Source organism: Elgaria multicarinata, chromosome 2, assembly GCF_023053635.1.
Source record: "Elgaria multicarinata webbii isolate HBS135686 ecotype San Diego chromosome 2, rElgMul1.1.pri, whole genome shotgun sequence".
NCBI classification, from domain to species: Eukaryota; Metazoa; Chordata; class Lepidosauria; order Squamata; family Anguidae; genus Elgaria; species Elgaria multicarinata.
The window spans coordinates 136494851-136516842 of NC_086172.1; the positions used below are offsets into that span (position 1 = coordinate 136494851).

General features: G+C 40.6%; 1 protein-coding gene across 1 annotated transcript in view; it reads left to right on the forward strand.

Annotated features, from left to right (window-relative positions):
- Nucleotides 1–21992, forward strand: part of DPH6 (diphthamine biosynthesis 6) — a 260810-nt gene that overhangs the window by 181911 nt on the left and 56907 nt on the right. The window contains exon 14 of the mRNA XM_063118884.1: nt 16583–16988. Within this exon, the coding sequence (XP_062974954.1) occupies nt 16583–16988 (406 nt within the window). The remainder of the gene's footprint in view (nt 1–16582; nt 16989–21992) is intronic.

Sequence of the window (21992 nt, forward strand, 5' to 3'; positions counted from 1 at the left end):
TAGACTGAGGGGACAGGGGAAACCCGACAAGAAGGGGGAATGGTATGGAGTGGCTGGACAAGGAGGAGGGAAGAAGAGATACATAAAGATTAAAAAACCAGAGAAAAACTTCTCATTACCTGGATAGATAATTTCCTGATTCACGCAGAAGTGCTATTTTTAAATCCCCCTTCCCAGGACAGAAGTAAGAACTGCCAATAGAAATAAGCAGAGAAATCCAAGATTTAAATCCAGCTAAGGCCGAGCACATGTGTGTCCACACAACCCACAAAAAAATCACAAATGTAGAGAGAAACCCCAAACCAGCCCATTGAGGACTAAGCATTCTCAGTGAACACAGACTGACTGTTGGAGTGGTGAGGGGAGGGGGAGTGAAGTGGCAAGAACACTCCACAGAAACACTCCACATGGTATTGCAGATCCCCACCTGTAATTTCTTTTTACTTATTTCTAAAAATTTACCTCACTGAGTGGGGTGGAAGAGTTGTAGCTCAGTGGTAGAGTACATGCTTAGCACGCGGAAGTCCCAGGTTTGATCCATGGCATTTCCAGGCAAAGAAGGAAAGACTCCTGGCATGCCCAGAATCCTGGCATGCCCCTGCCAGTCAGTGTCTGGATCGAGGTGGGGAACAACATCAAATATAAAAATACTATAAAATATATAAAACTGATTAAAAACATATAAAACTAATACATTATTAAAATAACAGCCAGACATTTTAAAATTTGACTGGGTAGGCCTGTAGTCTTTACAGCTTTTTTAAATTAAAAAAAGACTGCTAAGTTGGCAAATCTCTTCCAGCAGGCCGTTCCACAGTCTGGGAGCGGCAGAAGAGAAGGTCCTGTGGGTAATGGTTGTCAACCTAGTTTTCACTGACTGAAGTAAATTCTTCCCAGAGGACCTGAGTGTACGGGGTGGATTGTACGGGAGAAGGCGATCCCACAGGTAACCTGGACCCAAAGCATGTAGGGCTTTAAAGGTAATAACCAACACTTTATACTTCACCCGGAAACTGATTGGCAGCCAGTGAAGTGATTTTAATGATGGTGTTATATGGTCACCCCTAGGTGTGGTGACCAATCTAGCTGCCATATTTTGAACTAATTGAAGTTTCCGGACTACTCACAAAGGTAGCCCTATGTACAGCGCATTGCAGAAGTCGAGCCTCAAAGTAACCAGTGCGTGCACTACCATCTTTAGGTCTTCCAACTCTAGGAAGGGGCCTGTATAGGATTGAGCTTTCATCATCCCTGTTCATTTATAGCATTCTCTGTCTTCAGTTCTCTTATTAATATGCTTACTTTTTAGTTATATCTTTGTCCATTATATCTTCTACTCTTAAGTGACAAGCACCTTGATCTGATGATTGTCTATTTGAAAGTCAGTCTCATTGTGTTTCATGGAGATTACTTCATATGCCAGCAAATTTGGAAAACACAAGAATAGCCATCAGACTGGAAAAAATCAACTTATATCCTCATACCAAAAAAGGGAAACACTAAAGAATGTTCAAACTATCGGACAGTGGCACTTATTTCACATGCCAGCAAGGTAATGCTCAAGATCCTGCAAGATAGACTCCAGCAATTCATGGAGCGAGAATTGCCAGATGTACAAGCTGGGTTTAGAAAAGGCAGAGGAACTAGAGACCAAATTGCCAATATCCGCTGGATAATGGAGAAAGCCAGGGAGTTCCAGAAAAACATCTATTTCTGTTTTATTGACTATTCTAAAGCCTTCGACTGTGCGGATCATAACAAACTGTGGCAAGGTCTTGGTGGTATGGGGATACCAAGTCATCTTGTCTGCCTCCTGAGGAATCTGTATAACGAACAAGTAGCAACGGGAAGAACAGACCACGGAACAACGGACTGGTTTAAGATTGGGAAAGGAGTACGGCAGGGTTGTATACTCTCACCTTATCTATTCAACTTGTATGCAGAACAAATCATGCGACGTGCTGGGCTTGACGAATCCAAGGCTGGAGTTAAAATCACAGGAAGAAACATTAACAATCTCAGATATGCAGATAAGCTGAGCGAAGGAAGATAGATGCTTTTGAACTGTGGTGTTGGAGGAAAATTCTGCGAGTGCCTTGAACTGCAAGAAGATCAAACCAGTCCATACTCCAGGAAATAAAGCCAGACTGCTCACTTGAGGGAATGGTATTAAAGGCAAAACTGAAGTACTTTGGCCACATAATGAGAAGACAGGACACCCTGGAGAAGAGGCTGATGCTAGGGAAAGTGGAAGGTAAAAGGAAGAGGGGCTGACCAAGGGCAAGATGGATGGATGATATTCTGGAGGTGACAGCCTTGACCTTGGGGGAGCTAGGGGTGGCAACAGAAAGCTCTGGCGTGGGTTGGTCCATGAAGTCACGAAGACTCGGAAACGACTGAACGAATAAACAACAACAACAAAATTTGGTTCCTTCCTTTGGATCATTCTTCCCCTTTCTCACCCTACTTCCCTTTTGTTTTGCTCTCTTTTAGGCTTGGTTACTGACAGTGACTTGAATGTGAACCAGTGCTATTTTAATGTTGCTTTAAACTTTCACACGGCACATAGTGCCAGCTACTGACCCAGCAATATGTATGCTAGTTCAGCAGTGAATAATCACTTTAACTACTCTGTGTTTTTCTTCTTCATCCATGAAGCAGGATAAATGCTTTTGGCTTGTATAATGCACTCTTGCAGCACTCTTTGATATCTGTTTGTGATTAGGTGTTTTTCTTCTCTTGTGTGCGTGGGTTTGTCTGCAAGGATCCAAAATGTGTGGGTGTAGCTGTCTTACAGCTCAAATGTACATGTCATTGTGTTCATTGGGGTTTATTCACAGGTAAGTGGGTATAGCATTATAGCCTTAGGTTTGTTATATATCTGTAGTGTTACCCACCAAAAATAACAGTGCTCATATAGGTTAATGATGATACCAGTGCTCTATCAGCAGCCTTTGATACCATGATGTGGGGGGGGCTTTGAGGGGGGGTCACAACTGCTGGACCTGCCAGGCGTTATTGGCTTTCCATTTGACTGCTTCCATTCTCCTGTATCTTCTGGAGGGAATTCCATAACTTTTGTGTTAGTCCCTCCCTCCAGACGAGAGGCAAGTCCCAGTCTAACAGTCCTCTCCAGGGGGAGGGGCTATCCAGTCTGCCCAGACTGGCCCTGCCTGACATAGACTGAACACCTTCCATGCTGAGCTCTGCAAGCTCAGGTAGATAGATTTAAGCCAATAGGGCTTAAAAGTGAGAGATATTGGGGGTTACTGCATGATTCATTTTTATTATTTTTATTTATATTAAATTATAAATGATTCTATTTTTATATAAACTAAAGAACTTAAGTGACAGAAAACAATTGACATCTATTTTTGAACTCTGCAGAATTATCTTGGAATAAAGGTGATTAAATCTGAGAGAGGATATATCAATCCCAGATTGTAGAGGGTTTTGGACCCTCCACATTTTGGGAGTTAGATCATTCAGCTTGCTGTTGAATCTTTGTTCAGAAGTGATCCTAATTGATTACACAATGCACAGCATGGCGGCCATTTGTGATTGGGTAAGGCCCCCCCTTGTGGCAGCCATTTTGTGAGAGTGCCTATGACACTCCCTCAGCATTTCAAAAGTTCCAACTGACCCAAAAGAGTTCGAGAACCCTTATTTAGTCCTCTCCCATTCTTAAAACCCTTTAACTCACTACAGCGGTCTCCCTCCAAAAGTCTTGTTTTTGACACCACTCAAAATAAAACTTAGAGACTGATAGTCTCTGATCATATTCCATGTGACAGACTTCATCTGGTTCTATTTTATATTGCTATCAATTTATGGCTTTGTTCCTTAAATAGTTATCTTTTCTTCCATATTGTAACAGATATATTGAATTATGTATGTTTGAAAGGTATTTCAAGGAATCTTAACTTTAATCATTATTCTTATCTTGTCTTGGGAACCTATAGTTTGGTGAGAAAAATGGCCTTTCAATATGGCAATTATTTTCTTATCAATTTCATATTTTCATATCCTTGTGTTTAGCTGGCATACAGCACTTGACTTCACGTTTAGCTCGGCAGGAAATATTTTAAACATTATTATTACAAAGAAAGAAATCAAAAATCAAAGTGAATTCTTAGTAAAATGCTACGGTACAGGAAGGTGCAATTGCTGTAACAGCAGCTTGCATTATATTCTAGAACTAACTCACAGCTTGATAGAAAGTCCCTGCTGAGGAAGAAAAGTAGGGGAGCTGGCAAGAGTTTTACCACATCTGCTCCCTGCTGCTAATAAGCTTTAACCTGTTTCATTTTTATTATGCTTACTGTTTAGATATTTTGCTTCCCAAATTATTTCTGTAGCTCTAGCTCTGAGAATACTTAAAAGGGATCATGGCATGAAAGGCTGTTTAAATATGTAAGACTGTCAGCAAGGGAGATTACAGGCCAAGACTAAGATGGCTGCCTTCTGCTTCTCGTGTTTTCAAAGTTCAAACATTGGGGCTCCAGAAAGACTGAAGGTAACAAGAGTCGAACACATGTATTTTCTCTCCATTTTAGAAACACTTTGGAAACACTATATCCAACACTAACAGCAGTATTCTTTTCTACTGGCCAGATATGTTCACATATAGAGTGTGTGTGTGTGTGTGTGTGTGTGTGTGTGTGTGTGTGTGTGTGTGTGTGTGAGAGAGAGAGAGAGAGAGAGAGAGAGAGAGAGAGAGAAATTTGTGTGTGTGCATGCCTGTGTTGTAAATAAGTAAATAATCAAACATTATGTATATATTGTATCTTAAAAATAAAACAAAAAGCATGCTACTTACATTACAGTGCAGCATGCTGGTTTTCATTTCAAAATATATTCCATTTAGAAAGGGAGATATCTTAACCTTTTACAAGTTAGTTCATCTGCGCCATTTGTGATTCTTTCTGCCATGATTTTGTTCATATGCTAGCAGTGCACTGTAAATATTTTCTCTGAAAATTAGAGACCTGCCATTTTGTCTCTGCAAGAGACACTGCAAGAGTGAGTAGATTAAAGATGCAGTAGATGTGGTGCGGGTGGAGCTAGAACCTAGCTCAATGAATAAAAGTTTAGCTATTATATAATGCATTTGTCTCCACTGGGTAAAAGCTAGATCATGCAAGAGAACATATTTAATGAGAATAAATCCTACAAAAAAAAAAAAGTACATCGAACTCACATTTTAAAGTACAAAACAATACAAAATAGGTTCCTTCAAAGTCACAACATACTGTTTAAAGCATCCCTTAAAATATGAAACCTTTGTCAATACAATGTTGCAAATTGTTTCACATCAATAAAACTAAATCAATTTTGGATTCATCTGCACAAGAATACTACCCAAGAATAATGAAGCACACATGTATCAATTTATGAATATATACAGACAGAAGTGTTAGCATAAAACTATCATTACCAAAATGCTTATACAAAAATGCATCAACTGCCAGTTGTGTTTTGACTCATTGGTCTTTCTTAGTGACATAGAATTATTAATATGCATTAAATAAATCAAGTTAGAGCAAATCATCCATCTTCAAAGTGCAAGTCAATTCTAGAATATCTCAGAATTATCTCTTATTCCAAAAGTTTTCAATTCACTTAATTTATGCCTAACCTAACAAAGTTATATTGCTCCACAAAGTTATAGTTTGAGCCTTTTCCCAAAGCTGCATGTACTAAAAATGTCCTGCCCCCATAATTTAGATTTACTGCTGTACAGTAACTTGCAACAGGTTTAATATATGAAAAAATGAATTAAACAATATGTTATGACTTTGAAAATACCAGGTTGCATTAAAAAAAAAATCTGTAATTCGCATCCCTGGTTTTGAGATCTCCCCATGGTATAGGAATCTCTGCAGTGTGCTAGTTTCCATACTCCCAGTATGATATTTGAGGCTCCAGGTCACAAGGATGAAGGCCACTCTCCAGCTTCACCCACATCAGCGTTGCCCCAGGTTCTAACAAGGGGCACTGCTGTGTGGAAGAGCAGCATTATTGCCTCTGCCCATATAGCCCAAGGCCTCTCATGTTAACCTTGCTGTGCAGGAAGTTTTTGTGCTTCAGCACTTCCACTAACCATTGGCATAAGTTAAGAAAGAAGCCAAAGTGAACTTTAGGGCCAGTGCACACAACATGGAGGGCATTTCAATTTACTTCCTGTAGCCGCAGTTTCCTTCCAGCAAGTTGTTAATGAGCAGTAGTTATGCAGATCATAACTGTTGGCCAGGAGAAGAGTTTACAGTGTCATGTGAAAAATTCTCCATTCTATATGGATCAGATGGTGCATATAAATGTCTTGTCACTTAGAGACAACTGCCATAGACAGCACTTTAAGGCTGCCTCCATATGGCAGCCATTTTGTATGTACCAGTCATGAGACTTTCCTGGCAGCTGAAAGGTCAAAATTACAATTTTGGGGCAATTACCTGTCTACTACTTTTACTGTCCAAAGAAATTGAGATTCTTATCATGCAGTCTCTTCCAAATAAAAGAAAATGAATATGAATTGCTAGTTCTACAAAGAATTGATGGAATCACAAAAGAATGAGATAATGTTACCTTAAGGAGTTGTAGGGAGATTTTTTGTGTGTTTTTTTTAAAAAAAAAACCTTCAGTGGCAATTTTGATTATGATCGTGGCAGGATTAATGAGCCTATACATTATACATCTGAAAGTTTCTTTACACTGTCTGCATAACAGTGCACTGGTTTAAGCTTCAGAACAAAGTATCCTACCAACAATAGGTTTGTCACTTACAAAGTGGAGATTCCACTAGGAAAACTGTAGAGAAAAAGTCAAAGTATCTCAGAAAAGAGAACTGAGCTTATTTGCGGCTGTATCACTAGGCCATATGAATCTCTTGAGTATTTCAGTTATTACTAGTGGATGAATCTATTATTAGTGGATGAATCTGCCTGATAGTCACATCTGCACAACTTGTATTGTGAGCAGCATTAAACAATACATTATCCTACAATTTCTGCACATTATCTGCAGTATTTAGAATAAATTTGCACCATTTAAAAACCCTTCTCAAGTTTGGTAGTTTTTAAAACCATGTGTCATGTTTTCAAAATGAAAAGGAAACCAGTTTTAAAACTCACATTTCTATCACATTTCTGTTTTATTATGGTTTTAATTCCGCCCAGAGAGCTTTGGCTATTGGGTGGTATAAAAATGTAATAAATTAATTAATTAAATAAATAAATCTCAAATTCTAAGTGTGAATTCATAGAACAATCATTTCAGCACTGGCTTTTTACTGATTCCGCTGATGACTTCAGTAGAAGTTTCTTATAGATACAGCTCTTAATCAGAATAGCAGAAACTGTGGGATTTGACACTTAATTGACTAGTGTTTTACAAATAAAATCTATAAAATGGAGAAAGCCAGGTATTTTTGTCATTTTGTCTGCTTTATAAATCTGACAGCAGATTTTCTTGTGTATTTAGTTATGCTGATGTTTCCAATTTCAAATAAAAAAGTTATTTCAAAGAGAGAAACTATTCTATGGATCCTTAAGAACAGGCATTACATGAAACTGCTTCCATTCATTTTTGTAAATCACCAAATTTGTTTCCTTAAGGTTTAACAAAAAATGTCCTGTCTAAGTGTTGTACCTTGGCTGTCTCAGTTGTTTGCTGAAATAAGGCTATTCTGTATCTATGGTGAGTTTAGCTGGTGGTGCAATTTGGACTTTTTCTTTTAAATAATTGAGCATATTATCTAACATTTGCTGTGGAATTTCACAGAATAGATGACACTGCCATTATGTACTGCAGAACAAGGACTAAACAGCCATATAGACAGAAAGCGGGAGGAAGTAGGTGGGGGATAATGGTTGACTAAAAGCAGGGTTTGTCATGGGAACAGTCTTTTTTGTACCAATTGTGTAATCCAAGCAAAGAAACAAATTAGAAGAAGAAAACTAGCATTTCATTGCACTTCAGACTACTGTTACTTGAACTCATATCTACAGAAAGGCTCAGTAATATTAAAATAGACCATAAACCTGGGAACTAGGGATGGCTAGGAGATTTGGAGACCTTTCAGCACTTTGCTCCTGGTTCTAACGCTAATCTTCAAACTCAAAGGGCTCACATAGTCTTTAAATTGATTTCAAATACATTGTGGCCTATGCAAGGGAAGGACACAAATGACTGGCACAACATTTATCAAGAATGGTTTTATTGATTGTGGGGCAGAAGCAGAATGAAGTCCTGAGCTTGCTGTGATCAGTTACAGTCAATTACAATGTGGAAAACAGGTACTAAGTAATCAGTTGATGAAAGTGCTAATCATGGTACAAAAAGCTGCTATGTTGGTAGATGCAACTGATAAACATATGCAGCAGGATAGATTCTCTCACACCCTATTTTAAGAATTGTCTATTAAAATGATGGCCATCTATGACAGGATAGTCCAGGGCCATCCCAAGACATTTTGCTGCCTGAGATGAAAGACAAGATGGTGCCCCTTCCCATTCCATGTACAAAATCTTGCCTGGACAGGCAAATGAATCTGTTTTCAACACTAATAATGAGGCAACGCCCTCCACTGAACCTGAAGGCAGCAGGCAACTTAAGGGCTGCAGAGTAACCTGCAAAGCACACAGCTCTCTCCTTGAACACCTTGCTAATGCCACCCCAAATTATAAAGAGCTGCCTTATACTGAATAGAGCATGGGCCCATCTTGCTCAGGCTGCTCTGATGGGCAGCACCCAGTCTTAAGAGGAATTCTTTCACAGCTCTCCTACATGAGGATTTTCATCTGGAGATACTGGATATTTAAACCTGGGCCAGATCTACACCAAGCAGGATATTCCACTATAAAAGCAGTATGAAAGTGTCATATAAAAGGCAGGAGCCACACTACTGCTTTACACTGATATTGAAGTGCACTGACAACTGTTGGGGCCCATGACACATACCGCTTTCATAGGGCTGTATCCTGCTTGGTGTGGCTCCTGCCTTTTATATACTGCTTTCATAGTGCTATATCCTGCATTGTGTAGATCTGGCCCTGGAATTTTCTACTTGCACAATTTGTGCTCTGTCACTGAGCTGTAGCATCTCTCCCTAAGAAAGGATTGCATCCTTCTCAAGAAATGAAGCTGGTGAAAAGTACTCCCGATCAACCTGAATGCAGATGTACCTAAGAACAATTCTCTCCTATAAACCCAAATGACCATGGGAATCCACACAGGCCCTGCCACCTATCAATATCTCTGTCTGGATTCTAGTCTAGATATGGGACAGAATTTATATTGGTTGCCCTGATGGATGAGCTTTATAGGGAGAGGGTTATAGGGAGTGTGAAGCTGTTACTCTTACTCAATCTTTCAATAGTTTTTGATACCATTCACCATGGTAACTTCCTGAACTGAATCTGTGCACTGGGAATTGGAGGCACTGTTTTACAGTAATTCCACTCCTTTCTGCAGGATAGGTTCCAGAGAATAACACTGGGTAGCTGTAGCATGACCCCCTGGCAATTATGCTGTGGGGTGCCGCAAAGTACCATTTTAGTCTCCAGTACTACCGTATTTCTTCGATTGTAAGACACCATCGATTGTAAGACGCACACTAATTTCAGTACCACCAACAGAAAAAAAATCCCTAAGACGCACCCACGATTCTAAGACGCACCCCATTTTTAGAGATGTTTATATGGGGAAAAAAGTGCATCTTAGAATCGAAGAAATAGGGTATTTAACATATATATGAAGCCATTGGGTGTAGTCATTAGGAGTTTGAGGCAAGGTGTCACCAGTGTGCTGATGACACTCAGGTCTATTTTTCCATTACATCTGAACCAAGAGAAGTCGTGCATGTCCTGGATTCATACTTCGGGCTCATCTACACCAAGCAGGATATTCCCCTATGAAAGTGGTATGTATATGCTATGTGTCAATGGGCCCCAACAGTTGTCCGTGCACTTCAATACCACTATAAAGCAGTAGTGTGGCTCCTGCCTTTTATATACCACTTTCATAGTGCAATATCCTGCTTGGTGTAGATGAGCCCTCAGATGCAGTGGTGGGTTGGATGTGGGCCAATAAGATGGAAGCATTATGGGTAAGTGTTTCCTGCGGGAATTAGGGAGTTTACCAGTTCTGGATGGAGTTACACTCCCCCTGAAAGAACAGATATGCAGTTTGGACGTGCTCCTAAATTCATCATTGTCATTAGAATACTAAGTGGCTTCTATGGCATAGAGCACCGTTTACCAAATTCAGCTGGTACGTCAACTGTGCCTATTACTGGACAGGGATAGCTTAACCATTGTGATCCATGCATTGGTAACCTCAAAATTGTACTATTGTAATGCTCTCCATGTGGGGCTGCCCTTGAGGCTGGTTCAGGAGATGCAGTTAGTGCAGAATCCTGCAGCAAGCCATGGAGTGCCTTGCCATGTGCACATAACACCCTATGCTAAAGGAGCTGCACTGGTGCCAGTTTGCTAGCGAGCCAGATTCAAGGTATTATTATTGACATACGAAGGCTAAGCAACTCAGAATCAGGTTAACTTAAAACTTGTCATGGGAGGTCTTGTTCTCTGAGCCACATCCTGAAGTATCTCATCTGGCAGCACAGTCCTTTCAAGAGAATCCTTATACACAACAGGCAGGCCTTGTACTCATGCTTGTAATGTTGGTAGGGGTAACATTTCTTTAGTAAAATAATTTTAAGGAATGGCTTAAATAATTCATGTGTTGAAGCCAAGTTATTCAGTTATAAAAGAAAGTAAATAATACTTAACAAGTGGCAATTGGAAAGCATTTTTCCAACAACAGGATTTCTCTATTCTGCAAAGCTAGCCTCTCTGTGTGTTTTTTAAAATGACTTGGAGGCCATTTGGCTAAGAGTTTCTGCAACACTGGAAAAAAAAATAATCCCTGGAAGCTTCATCACACAAATTCATACTTTAAAGGTTGAGGCCTCTGTAGAATGTGAGCTTACGTGAATTTGTGGGTGCATGGTGCACAGTCTTTCACTTGGAATGATGATCATTTGTTGAGCTTGAAATTGTACTTTTGCCTTGGCCTAATTCTTCTGTATTTCTTCCCATATTCTAAATGGCATTTGAAGGCAAGCAGAAATACAAAGTAATTGATTTAACAACCTAAGACAAGTACAAGAAAGTAGCAAAGTTTTGTCTCAATGCTTGACTTGACCTGAGACAGCTTTTTAGACTTATTTTCTAAACAGTACCTCAGCACCTTGGGCCAACCAAGTGGCCTTTAAGCCTGAATGAGCATGACTTTTTTCTTCACTGCAAAGCTCCAGTATTCATCTTTTCAAACTGTTTTGCAACACTGGAAGCAGAATTATATTGACAAGGTTAGAATTCATCTCCTGGAGGGAGACTACAGTGCTACAGTTAAGTGCTAATATAACATTTATGTGTTGGTACCTTAATAACAGCCCCAGCTTACCTAATGAAAGTACTGAAAGCAAACAGTACTCAGTGAGATTTTATTATGACTGAAGTGACTGCAATTTGAGGCAAATTATCCCTATTTTTGTTCCCATATCAAACACAGGCATGCTAAAGAAATTGCTACAAGTTTTGGTGTGGAATTAGACTTCACTATCGTTAATCTCGATGTAAGTGCATTTTTCATGTAAACAGCTCATGAGGGTCAAGCAGCAGAGACTTTTCTGTGGGGGAAAAATGCTTGTCAATAATTTTGTGAGTGAATTTTGAAATAAAGTGCCTGTAACCTGTCATTATTCCTTCCTCTCGAAGTCGAGAGCGAGAGGATGAAAATTGAGCATGTGAATTGAAAGCAGAGTGAGTGTTACGGCCTTATCGACCTCAGGTAAAATTACTATTTTAACTTGTAATTATTTTTCCATTCAGAGGTCAGACAGTGTACAGTATTTACTATTCTGAACTGCAATGTAAGCAAATTGGTATATAAGAAGTCGTTACCAATACATGTACAGGCAAAGGAACCCTCAGTCACTAATACTAGCATTGCTTTGCATGAGGTCTCTCTCCAGAACAAAAAGGGGTAGGGAGAGAAACATCTGAAAACAAAAATTTGAGGGAAAATGTACTAAGAGTTTAAACAAAGGTTTAGTTGTTAATAGACACATAAAAGAAGTTTGTTATATCCTAAAAATGATAGTTTGAAACACTGTGTGTGTGAGAGGGAGAGAGAGAGGGAGAGAGAGAGAGTGGAGGAGACTTGGAACGTATTTGCAGACAGATTCTTTTTAGTCGCTCCTGGTCATTTTGATACGGTGTGTGCAGTGTATCGAATTTTTCAGGATATTATGTACTAGGACCCTATTTCAGGAAACTATTGTATCCCATATTAATCCCATTCCTCTTTAGGAAAGCACATATGGAAATGGCTTGCCTCTTGAACCTTATTTTAGGGCAGGAAAAAAATTAATCATTTTAAAAGGTTCTGGATTGGGGCAGTCTTTAGTTTGGGGAAATACCTCCTCTTGGTTACCCAGTAAAGGGAACTTCAATGCTCAATTTAGCTCTTCACAGCAGTAGTAGGGTTTGGCAGATTTTATCCCTGAATTACTTGGGATGCCACAAGTTCCCACACACACACTTTCTAGAAATGTGTTCTTCTCTCCAAGTTCCCCCTTATCCATCTTAGTTAAGCTAAAACCATGTTCTCAGCACACTGAGAGAAAAATACTCTGGAGGAGGGGGCTGGGCGGAAAGTAGATCTGGATCTTTTGGTAGACCTCTGGCTGATTTGTAGTAGATCAGCAAAGATTTCTGATTCCTAATTGTTTGACAATAGCCATAGCAAAATTACTTTTCCCCTCTTCCCTAATTTATACTGCTGAAATGAAGAAAGGATGGGGTAACCAGGAGTAGAGTTTGTGTGGAAGGACTGTGAGCTCTGTTCAGTTTTGGCACTCAGAGTAGATCCCACAAGCCTGAACTCTGCCCACCCGTGCTTTGGAGTATGCAGTGTCTATTTCCCACCTGGTAAGCACCCCCCATGAACAGAGAAGCTATTTGTCACTGTGGTAACAGAGACTGAAATGCATTCCTGTTCCTCTGCCCCCCACCTTTGGGTTGAGAGGAAAACCAAGCAGCTGTTAGGCCACAGCTACCTGATACTCACTTCACTCAGCCCCCATGGCTTCCCGTGGTACATTTCAACATGTGGCCACTATGTTGCCTGAGACCAGGGCAGTATGTGAAGAAGATCATTCTCCATCCTCTCATATCAGGGTCCAATATGCAATTCCCTGTACAGCTAGGGTATGGCAGAGGATTCATCAGCCCTGAAACCTGTTTTGTCAGGGATGGACCTTCGGTATTTTGGGATTAGGCTATAAGTGCTAAGGAGCTCTCTTGACTCAGGATGGCCAAATTGACAGAAGGAGGGACCTCCAACATGGGTAATGGCAAGCCGCAACACACACACACAAAAGGATGGAGGGAAGTTAGGACAAAGGTTGGAGTCATCACTCCAGCAGCAGTTCAGTCAAGATGGGGAGGAACAAGAACAGAAGACATTACCCAGATTCTAATTATTACCCTGGGGGTCATGGATTACATTCTTCAAACCAAAGGGATTGTGGTACTGAGGGTGTTTGGATTCCCCCACAAAATTCCTTCTAGTCCCTTTATCTCTTCCCCACACACACACACACACTGTACAACAAACATGGGGATGTGTGAGTAATCCTGCTGAGGCTCTAGTCTCACTATGGAGTGTTATTATTATTTATTTATTTATTTATATAGCACCATCAATGTACATGGAGTGTTGTGACGTGATGGGTTGTTGACACTGCTCCTGAATGCTTTCAGCAGTGCTATGGAGCTCAAGGTGCTCCTTGGTTCTCTGGCAAGCTCCAGGCAATGAAACAGGGCTGTGAGATGGCGAAAGACTCATTGTGAGGCTGACTGGACACACATGAGAACACATAATCATACCTATTGCACAGTGGTGAGACCAGCAAAGAATGCCTACTTTGCTATCTCTGTTGCATCCTCAGCATGGCTTTTCCGGGTGATTCAGGGCTTGTCATCATTGCCAGGAAATCCTATGTTGGAGCCCTGGAGTCCATGCATTGGTAATTTCACAGTTCAGATTGCACTTCACATGGGGCTTCCCTCGTGCTTGGTCTCACAGCTGCAGCTGGTGCAGAATGTGGCAGCCAGGATACTGAGGGCACATGGCTGTGTACATATTACACCAGGGTTGAAGCAACTGCACTGGCTACCTATTAACTACTGAGCCACGTACAAGGTCTTAGTGTTGGCATATAAAGCCCTGGACAGCTTGGGACCAGATTACCTGACCAAGTGCTTCCCTCTCCCAGTTCATTGGAGGAAGCCTTGCTGGATCCCTGACCTGCAGATTGCCTTCTTGCAGCAACCTGGAAGTGGGTCTTCTCCATGGTGATGGCCAACTTATGGAATGACCCACCCCCAGAATTCAGGAAGTGCCAACTATAGAATCCTTTAGCACCAGTTAAAAATCCATTTCTTTACACAGGTCTTCTCTGCGTGAGTGTGCTGCCCCAAATGTTTGTAATTGTGGTGTTGTATGGTATTTATCAGTTTATTACCGTTTTATAAAAAAAGAAGTTTAAGCTATTATTATGTATTTTAAGATTATAATGTATTCAATTTTAGAGATATTTTAGGTATGGTAAGCAGGTATATATATCTATTAAATAAAATAGATCTCAAGTGGCTTAACTGCATAATGAAAAAATGACATTTCCAAATAGAAACATTATGTTTTGTGTAGGCCCCTCTTGAAAAGAAATAGCAGAGTTGATTTTTGTCTGGGCTGTGGCAGGGAGAGAGAGAGTTAAACTTCCCCACTCCAACCCCCATGGTGCAAAGCCCTGCTCGGTCTTCTTCGTGGATAGTAGTTACAGAGAAAAAAGTGCATGTAAGCTGCATTCACACAATTATCATGTCTCGTTTGGCCCTGAGTCTTGTCATTCTATTGAATTGGTATGCAAGGTGATTACTTGATAGTCTGTCTATAGGTTTTTACTAGGCTCTATTGCTTTGATGCATAGTGTATAATAGATTAGTCCTTTGACAGGAGTGTCCTGCAGAAGGTAATCTACACACATGGTTGGACTGCTCTAGACTGCTTTGCTACATCTCATAATTAAAGACTGGCCCATCCTGGTGCCACTAGGAAAAAGAAAATTTGAACTTGCGATTCTCAGGGGTTCCTGGGTAGGGCATGCTTCCCATGATTAAAAAACAAACAAAAACAAAATACAGGTGACAGAGCCAGGAAATTCTGATTGAAGCAGAGTTTGAATACATTTTGAATGAGATATTTTGTTTTGGGTGGGGGATTGTCCTTTTCTCTCTCTAATTCTATAATTCATGTTGTTTTGGTTGCTTTTCATATGATGATAAGCTTTTTTACATATTCTCCCTGAATAAGTAAAAAGTATTGAAGTGTTGCTTTGTAATAATAACTGATGTGTGAAGTGCCTAAAAACTAGGTACTGTTTAATTTGCCCCATAGTTAAGATAAAATTTAAAGTGTTTTCTCATATTAGGAAAGAAGTGGCAATATTCTGGATGGGGATAAACTTAAAATTGTGTTCCCTCTAATTGCTTAACAATCGCTGATCATGGAATAACTATTGATCCCATTCCTGGGTTATTTGCACATCCAGGGGATGAGCTGGGACTCAACAGATTATGTCACCATTAAGAGATTTTTGGTTTAGCTCTCAGTGATGAGTGTTCAGATAAGGCATGTTAACTATGGTGGATGGGTATTCCTTAGAATTTTAAATATCCTTAAATCCAACATTTGCTACGTCTAAAATGTAAAAGAGTGTAATAAGTGGATGTCATGGTTGCAAATGTTTAGATGGACCTCCATTGTGGGTCTCCATCATTTCTGAGAGGTTTGGGAGACTGCTACCAGGTAAGGTGTCATGGAAGGTCTTGTAGTTATTTTATACTATAAGACATTTTCTATCATAGGATTTCAATATAGTAATATCCCATGGAAATCAATCGAATAAATGAATTTGGGATTGATTCTGCAAATTTAGTTTGCAGTATAAAGACTTCACTTGCCCTAAAAGACATGTGTTTCCAAGGTGTTCCTTAGAAGTAGAACTAATATACATTCTTTTAAACAATGTATATTATGTTTAATTCAGTTTTATGTATTTTATCATTTATTGTTGTTCCCCACCTTGATAAAAATGGAGAGGTGGGTAAGAAATAAAATTATTATTATTATTATTATTATTATTATTATTATTATTATTAGCTATGCATTTTTTCCCTAAAGTTCTTAAGAATTCCAAAATGCATGTTGTATACATAGTGTAGAATTTTAATATTCAAATACCAACCTTCTTAGGGATGTAAATACCATGTTGTTCTTGGTTTCTTTGATTATTGCAATTGTATAATTCACCTGCTAATTGTATAATTCTTGGTTGTCTAGTATATTAAGCATTTTATAATTAAGCATTGATAAGCACTCCCTCTGCATGTAAAATACATTTTGAAGACATATAGAGTTTTCTAATATTCAGAGTGGTCTGTTTAATTTCTAGGCAGAAGATGAAGACCTGAATACTGATGTACCTGCAGCATGTGGAGAACTAGCTGTGATTGTGGTACCTTCCCTTCCAAGAGCTGCCTCCATTGAATGGCATGTCATTGCAGTGCTAGATGAGCATCAGCAAAGGCAAAAACTTGTGCTGATGAGGTCGCTGGAGAGCTGCCAAATTAAGTGTGAAGCTGTGCAGTCCCATCCAACCTGTACTACAGCTGTTACCATATCCGTAACCGTAACCGCTCCATCAACACCTACAATCAATTTAGACAGAATCCTGCATAACATGGTGGAAATGTTTAAACAAACTGTAGAAAAAATGTCCGGAGATGGCGATGTAACTCCTTTGGGTTTTAGAACTTTCTACCGGAAAAATACTGTTGAAATGGAGACACTGAAAGCAGGTAAGTCTCTGGCATGTCTACATACTAATTTTAAGTTTCACCAAATAAATGCAGGATACAGTGGTTAATAACACAAAGGGTAGTTTCCAATGGTGGTGCTACTGATGTTGCACTAGCATAAACCAATGCTAGCACAAGGCCATTAGTACTTCCTGGTGTGAATGTAAAAGCAACATTCATTGGGTACCAAATTGGCACTTTCCCCCTTTGCGTTAGCAACCAATTGAGGCAACATGGAGCACCTGCATATGGAGGGAGTTTTGTCAACTTATGGCATTGCTTTTGTTTAGTGTCACTTTTATTTCTTGTTGGTAGTTACAGGCTGCAATCCTATACCTACTTACCTCAAAGTAAGTCCCACTGAACTCAGTGGGCATTCTTCTGAGTACATATGTATAGAATTGCACTGTAAGAGACTAAATAAAATCATTAGATGCCACACAGAGACCATGGGCAAAAAGGCGGGGAATCTCTTCTCGATCCTCCCAGAGTGCAGGACACGGAATAATGAGCTCAAGTTACAGGAAACCAGATTGGCTGGACATCAGGAAAAACTTTCTGACAGTTAGAGCAGTACGACAATGGAACCAGTTACCTAGGGAGGTTGTGGGCTCTCCCACACTAGAGGCATTCAAGAGGCAGCTGGATAACCATCTGTCAGGGATGCTTTGAAGTGCATTCCTACATTGAGCAGAGGGTTGGACTCGATGGCCTTGTAGGTCCCTTCCAACTCTACTATTCTATGATTCTATGAAAAGTGTGTGTGTGTGTGTTTAATGAATCACTTACTTTTCTTGAAGGTTTGTTAGGTGTGTTTGGTATGTTGCTGTTGACGTCAGCTCCTCCTTGTCGTTGCTTCTCATTTCCTCGTGTGGTGGCACAGGGCTCGATGGGTGGGTGATTGGGTGCAACTTCTGCCTTCCATGCTACTACCTCACTGAACAGCCTCCTCACTTGGACGGGGCACTTGAGGAATGGCCTGGTTTGCAGCTTTTGCATCTCATTTCCTCCTGTGCAGCTCGAGGGATGATTGGATGCCTAGCTGGTGTGCAGCACAGGGGCAGCTGCTAACACCTGACTTGTGTTGGTGAGGTCCAGATCTGGGCAGCTCATCAGCCACCAACTCACTCCCCTGTACGGGCCCTGACAATGGAGCTTGATAGATGGATGGCAGTGGCATGCGCAGACATCAGCTGCAGCCACCAGTCGCAGCATTGCTTGGGCAGAGTTGAGCAGCTGAGCCTCTGACCTGCACCTTAAAAGATCACCTTCTCACTTGAGCAGCTTGTGTGCTTCTGCTGCTGTGTGCCCTCGATGACACTGCTGCCACCTTGCTTCCTCAGGAGGAGTACTGCACACGGGATAACCGTTTGGCTTGCAATGCACAAGCGCAGCCTTCAGGTTACAGCTGTGCTTGTGGAATCACAAGTTGAGAGAGAAAGCATGAGTGAAACAGCAGCAGTCTCTTGCTTTTGTTGCAAAACAGCAGACAGAGCTCAGGAGAGAATAGTCCTTGAAAGATGCAACCTTAGCAAACAGGCACTGGGTTTTTCTGAGCACCAGGGCAGGTGCCCCACCTTCCCAATCTTTCTCAACAGCCCTGTTATGCCCATATAATTAGTAGATATGATTCCAGGAAGCATAATTGTCAGGCTGGTGCTGCCCACCCCCCACCCCCCACGTGTGCGCCCCAAAGTCTTTGGTTTCAGCAGACAGAGAGAGCAAGAGGATTACCAGAAGATGGGAAAACTCAATAAATCTTGATGTCCATGTGGTGTCTTGTGTGCATGTGCAATATTGAACTGGATCACAACCACCACTTGTAATGATGTTCTGTGGCAACTGGAGAAAATTACTAGCAAATGCTTGGAAAGAATGGGATTTCATATTATGCACTATGTGCTATTTAGTCAAGCCTCTCTTACAGGAAGGAAACTGCTGAGGATTTGCCTCCACAGAAACAGTCCCTTAATATTGTCTGTAGCTCAAAATATAATGGATATTTATTATCATATAACGGGGGGGGGGGGTTGGATTCTCTTTTGTGAGGTGGGAAGGAGTATGTGGGAATAAATATTTGGAGCAGAATAACTATAAACTTCAGAATGCAATAACCATAAGACATTAGCTGAACATAGGGAAGCTTGCCAGCTTCTGTATAACGCTGTGCATTAATTCCTCTGCTTGGAATTAGTTGATTGATTTGGGAGACCCAGTATATGGTCCAGCATGGATCTACCATATGCTAGAATCCGTTGCTGTACAGGGAATCCTCTTGCACCTATCTGCCAAGGCAGCAACAGAGCTGCAAATGTCATTTTCTTCTCATGGAAGTCAATGAGAGTTTTGTGATTGTTGTCAGTGTGGGTAGGGATCAGGCCTGCATTGGTGACTCACACATGCGCACACATTAAAAAAGAAAAGAAAAGAAAGGATATTTGCAAAACTCAACTGATCCATATTAATTAGCTGACATAAATGTTAGCCCTCAAAGATTGTGCTGTCCTATTTTTTAAACCTAACCTGCAGCAGTATTCAGAGGAAATTCAAGTTGACATTGCTTAATAGATTTAAAGTATAAAAATAGAAAGCGATAAAAGTGTGGCATAGAATAAGCACAGCTAATGCACGAAGCAAGGAATGAACATATAGCCTGGCAGAACATTATTTATTGTACAGTGCTTTGTTTTAAGAGCTAATAGAACATGCTTCTAGCTTTCAAATTGTATTATCATTTTCTTCTTCTTCTGAGTGAAATGTTTCAAGAGACGTATAATAGTTCTTAAAATAAGCTATATTTTTCTTATATTTTATCATGACAAAAAAAAATTGCATCAAGTAAGTATAAGGATTGTTTGGCGGGCTGATTTTAGGCCATGTTTCTCACCTGCCCAAGGGTCTCTACTTCCCTTGCTCAGCTTCGTCCATTTTCTTCGGCTGCCCCTTACGCCTGGAACGCTCTTCCAGAACATTTGAGAACTGCAAGTTCAAGCACAGCTTTTAAAGCTCAGCTAAAAACCTTCCTTTTTCCTAAACCTTTTAACACTTGATTTTGCTCTGACTTTATACTGTTAGTTTTACCCTACCCTGTGCCTGTTTGGTGCATTCTCTTCCCCTCCTTACTGTTTTATTATGATTTTATTAGAATGTAAGCCTATGCGGCAGGGTCTTGCTATTTACTGTTTTACTCTGTACAGCACCATGTACATTGATGGTACTATATAAATAAATAATAATAATAATAATAATAATAATAATAATAATAATAATAATAATGTCACCTGATGCTATAAACAGGCACATAGCTTAGTCCATGGAAAAGGTAAGTAGCTTGGGGATACTCCTGGATCCAGCATTGTCACTTGAGGCCCAGATGGCCTTAGTGGCACAAAGTGCCTTGTACCAGCTTTGGCTGTTCCTGCACAGGGATAGTCTGGCCACAGTGATCCATGGTCTGATAACTTCCTCATTGGATTACTTTAATGCATTGTATATGGGGCTGCCCTTGAAGACAACACTGAAGCTTCAACTAGTGCAGAATGTGGCTGCCAGAATTCTGACCGGTACGAGACAGGATTATATTCCACCAATGTGTAAAGAGCTACACTGGCAGCCTAATCACTTTAAATTCCAGGTGCTGTTGCTTACTTTTAAAGCCCTAAATGGCTTGGGACCTAAATACTTGAAGGCGTTCCTCTCCCTATACCAACCAAATCCTCTTAAGAGCTTCAGAGGAGGCGCTTCTCCACAAGAGGCTTGTTAAATAGGAACAAGGGAGAGGGCCTTCTCAGTGATGGCACCGTATCTTTGGAATGCCTCCCTCCCCACCAAAAGCTCAGCTGTCTCCGTTGTTACTATCTTTCTGGTTCCAGGTTAAAACTTATTTATGTGTCAGGCATTTTAAAGTTTTACAGCTGTTTTGTACCTGATCAGCTCCGTTTTTATGCCTCTGGTTTGTTGTTTTACTGTTTTATCATTGTATTTGTAGCTCGTTTTAGTCTTTTCATACCTCTTGTATATTCCCCTAGCACTTTGGGGGCATAAAGGATGGTTTAATAATACTTTTAGGGTACAATTGTATCAGGATGACCAAGAGCTTCTGATCATGGGAAACCTGTGCAGAGTGGGAGGAGCATGGAGGTGCTCCTTGCCTCTTGGTCCTTCTGCTCTGCATTTTTGCTAGACAGGCTGTTTTCTCTTTCTAGCTGGGACACTGCAGAGTGAGAGGGATGGAGGCTGGGGAGGCCAGAGAATTCTTTGCAAGCCGGCCTCCCCAGTCCTCTTCCCACCCACAGAACCGCTTCCTTTCCCTCCTCTCCGAGGAAGCTTTTGCACCCTCCGAGAAGCAGCCGGGATGGTTCTTTCCCTGCGAGGTCAGAGCACTGTCTCTGAGCTCAGATCCAGGATGCCCCCCCCCAATGCTGCCTAGGGGCCATAGATAATTATTCAAATCATTAACATATTTCTGGCAATACAGGAACACTCACACAGCTGTTCTATATCTGACCCTTTCATGCTATCGAGAAAGCTTAATTTTCTCTACTAAGGCAGGTAGATAGTAGATCAGAATTTAATGATAGACCTCTGGATGATTTGGTGTAGATCAGCAAGGGTTTTTAACTCACCATCTTTTAACACTAGCAACAATTAAAAGCCTTTTTTCCCTCCTAAATTAGGCTGCTGAAACCATGAAAAATTGGGAGGAAATAGGAGAATTTGTGTGTGAAAACTTGATTTTGATTCTGGAAACAAATTCCTGGATTCAGAGGCATCTTGTTCTGCAGTTCTTTTTCCTTAAGTCTAAAGTCTCCCCGTCTGTCCGTCCCTGGCTTATCCTACCTATAATGATTCAAACAAAGCTTTCTGTATACCTATTTTCCAACAGTCCCTGTTGGAAGTTGGAATGGACAAAAACCTTGAATAACCAAAAAAACTGATCAGAGTTTTGTTCCCACAGAGCCAGAAACATGGAGCACACAAGACAATACATGTTATCAGAACCAA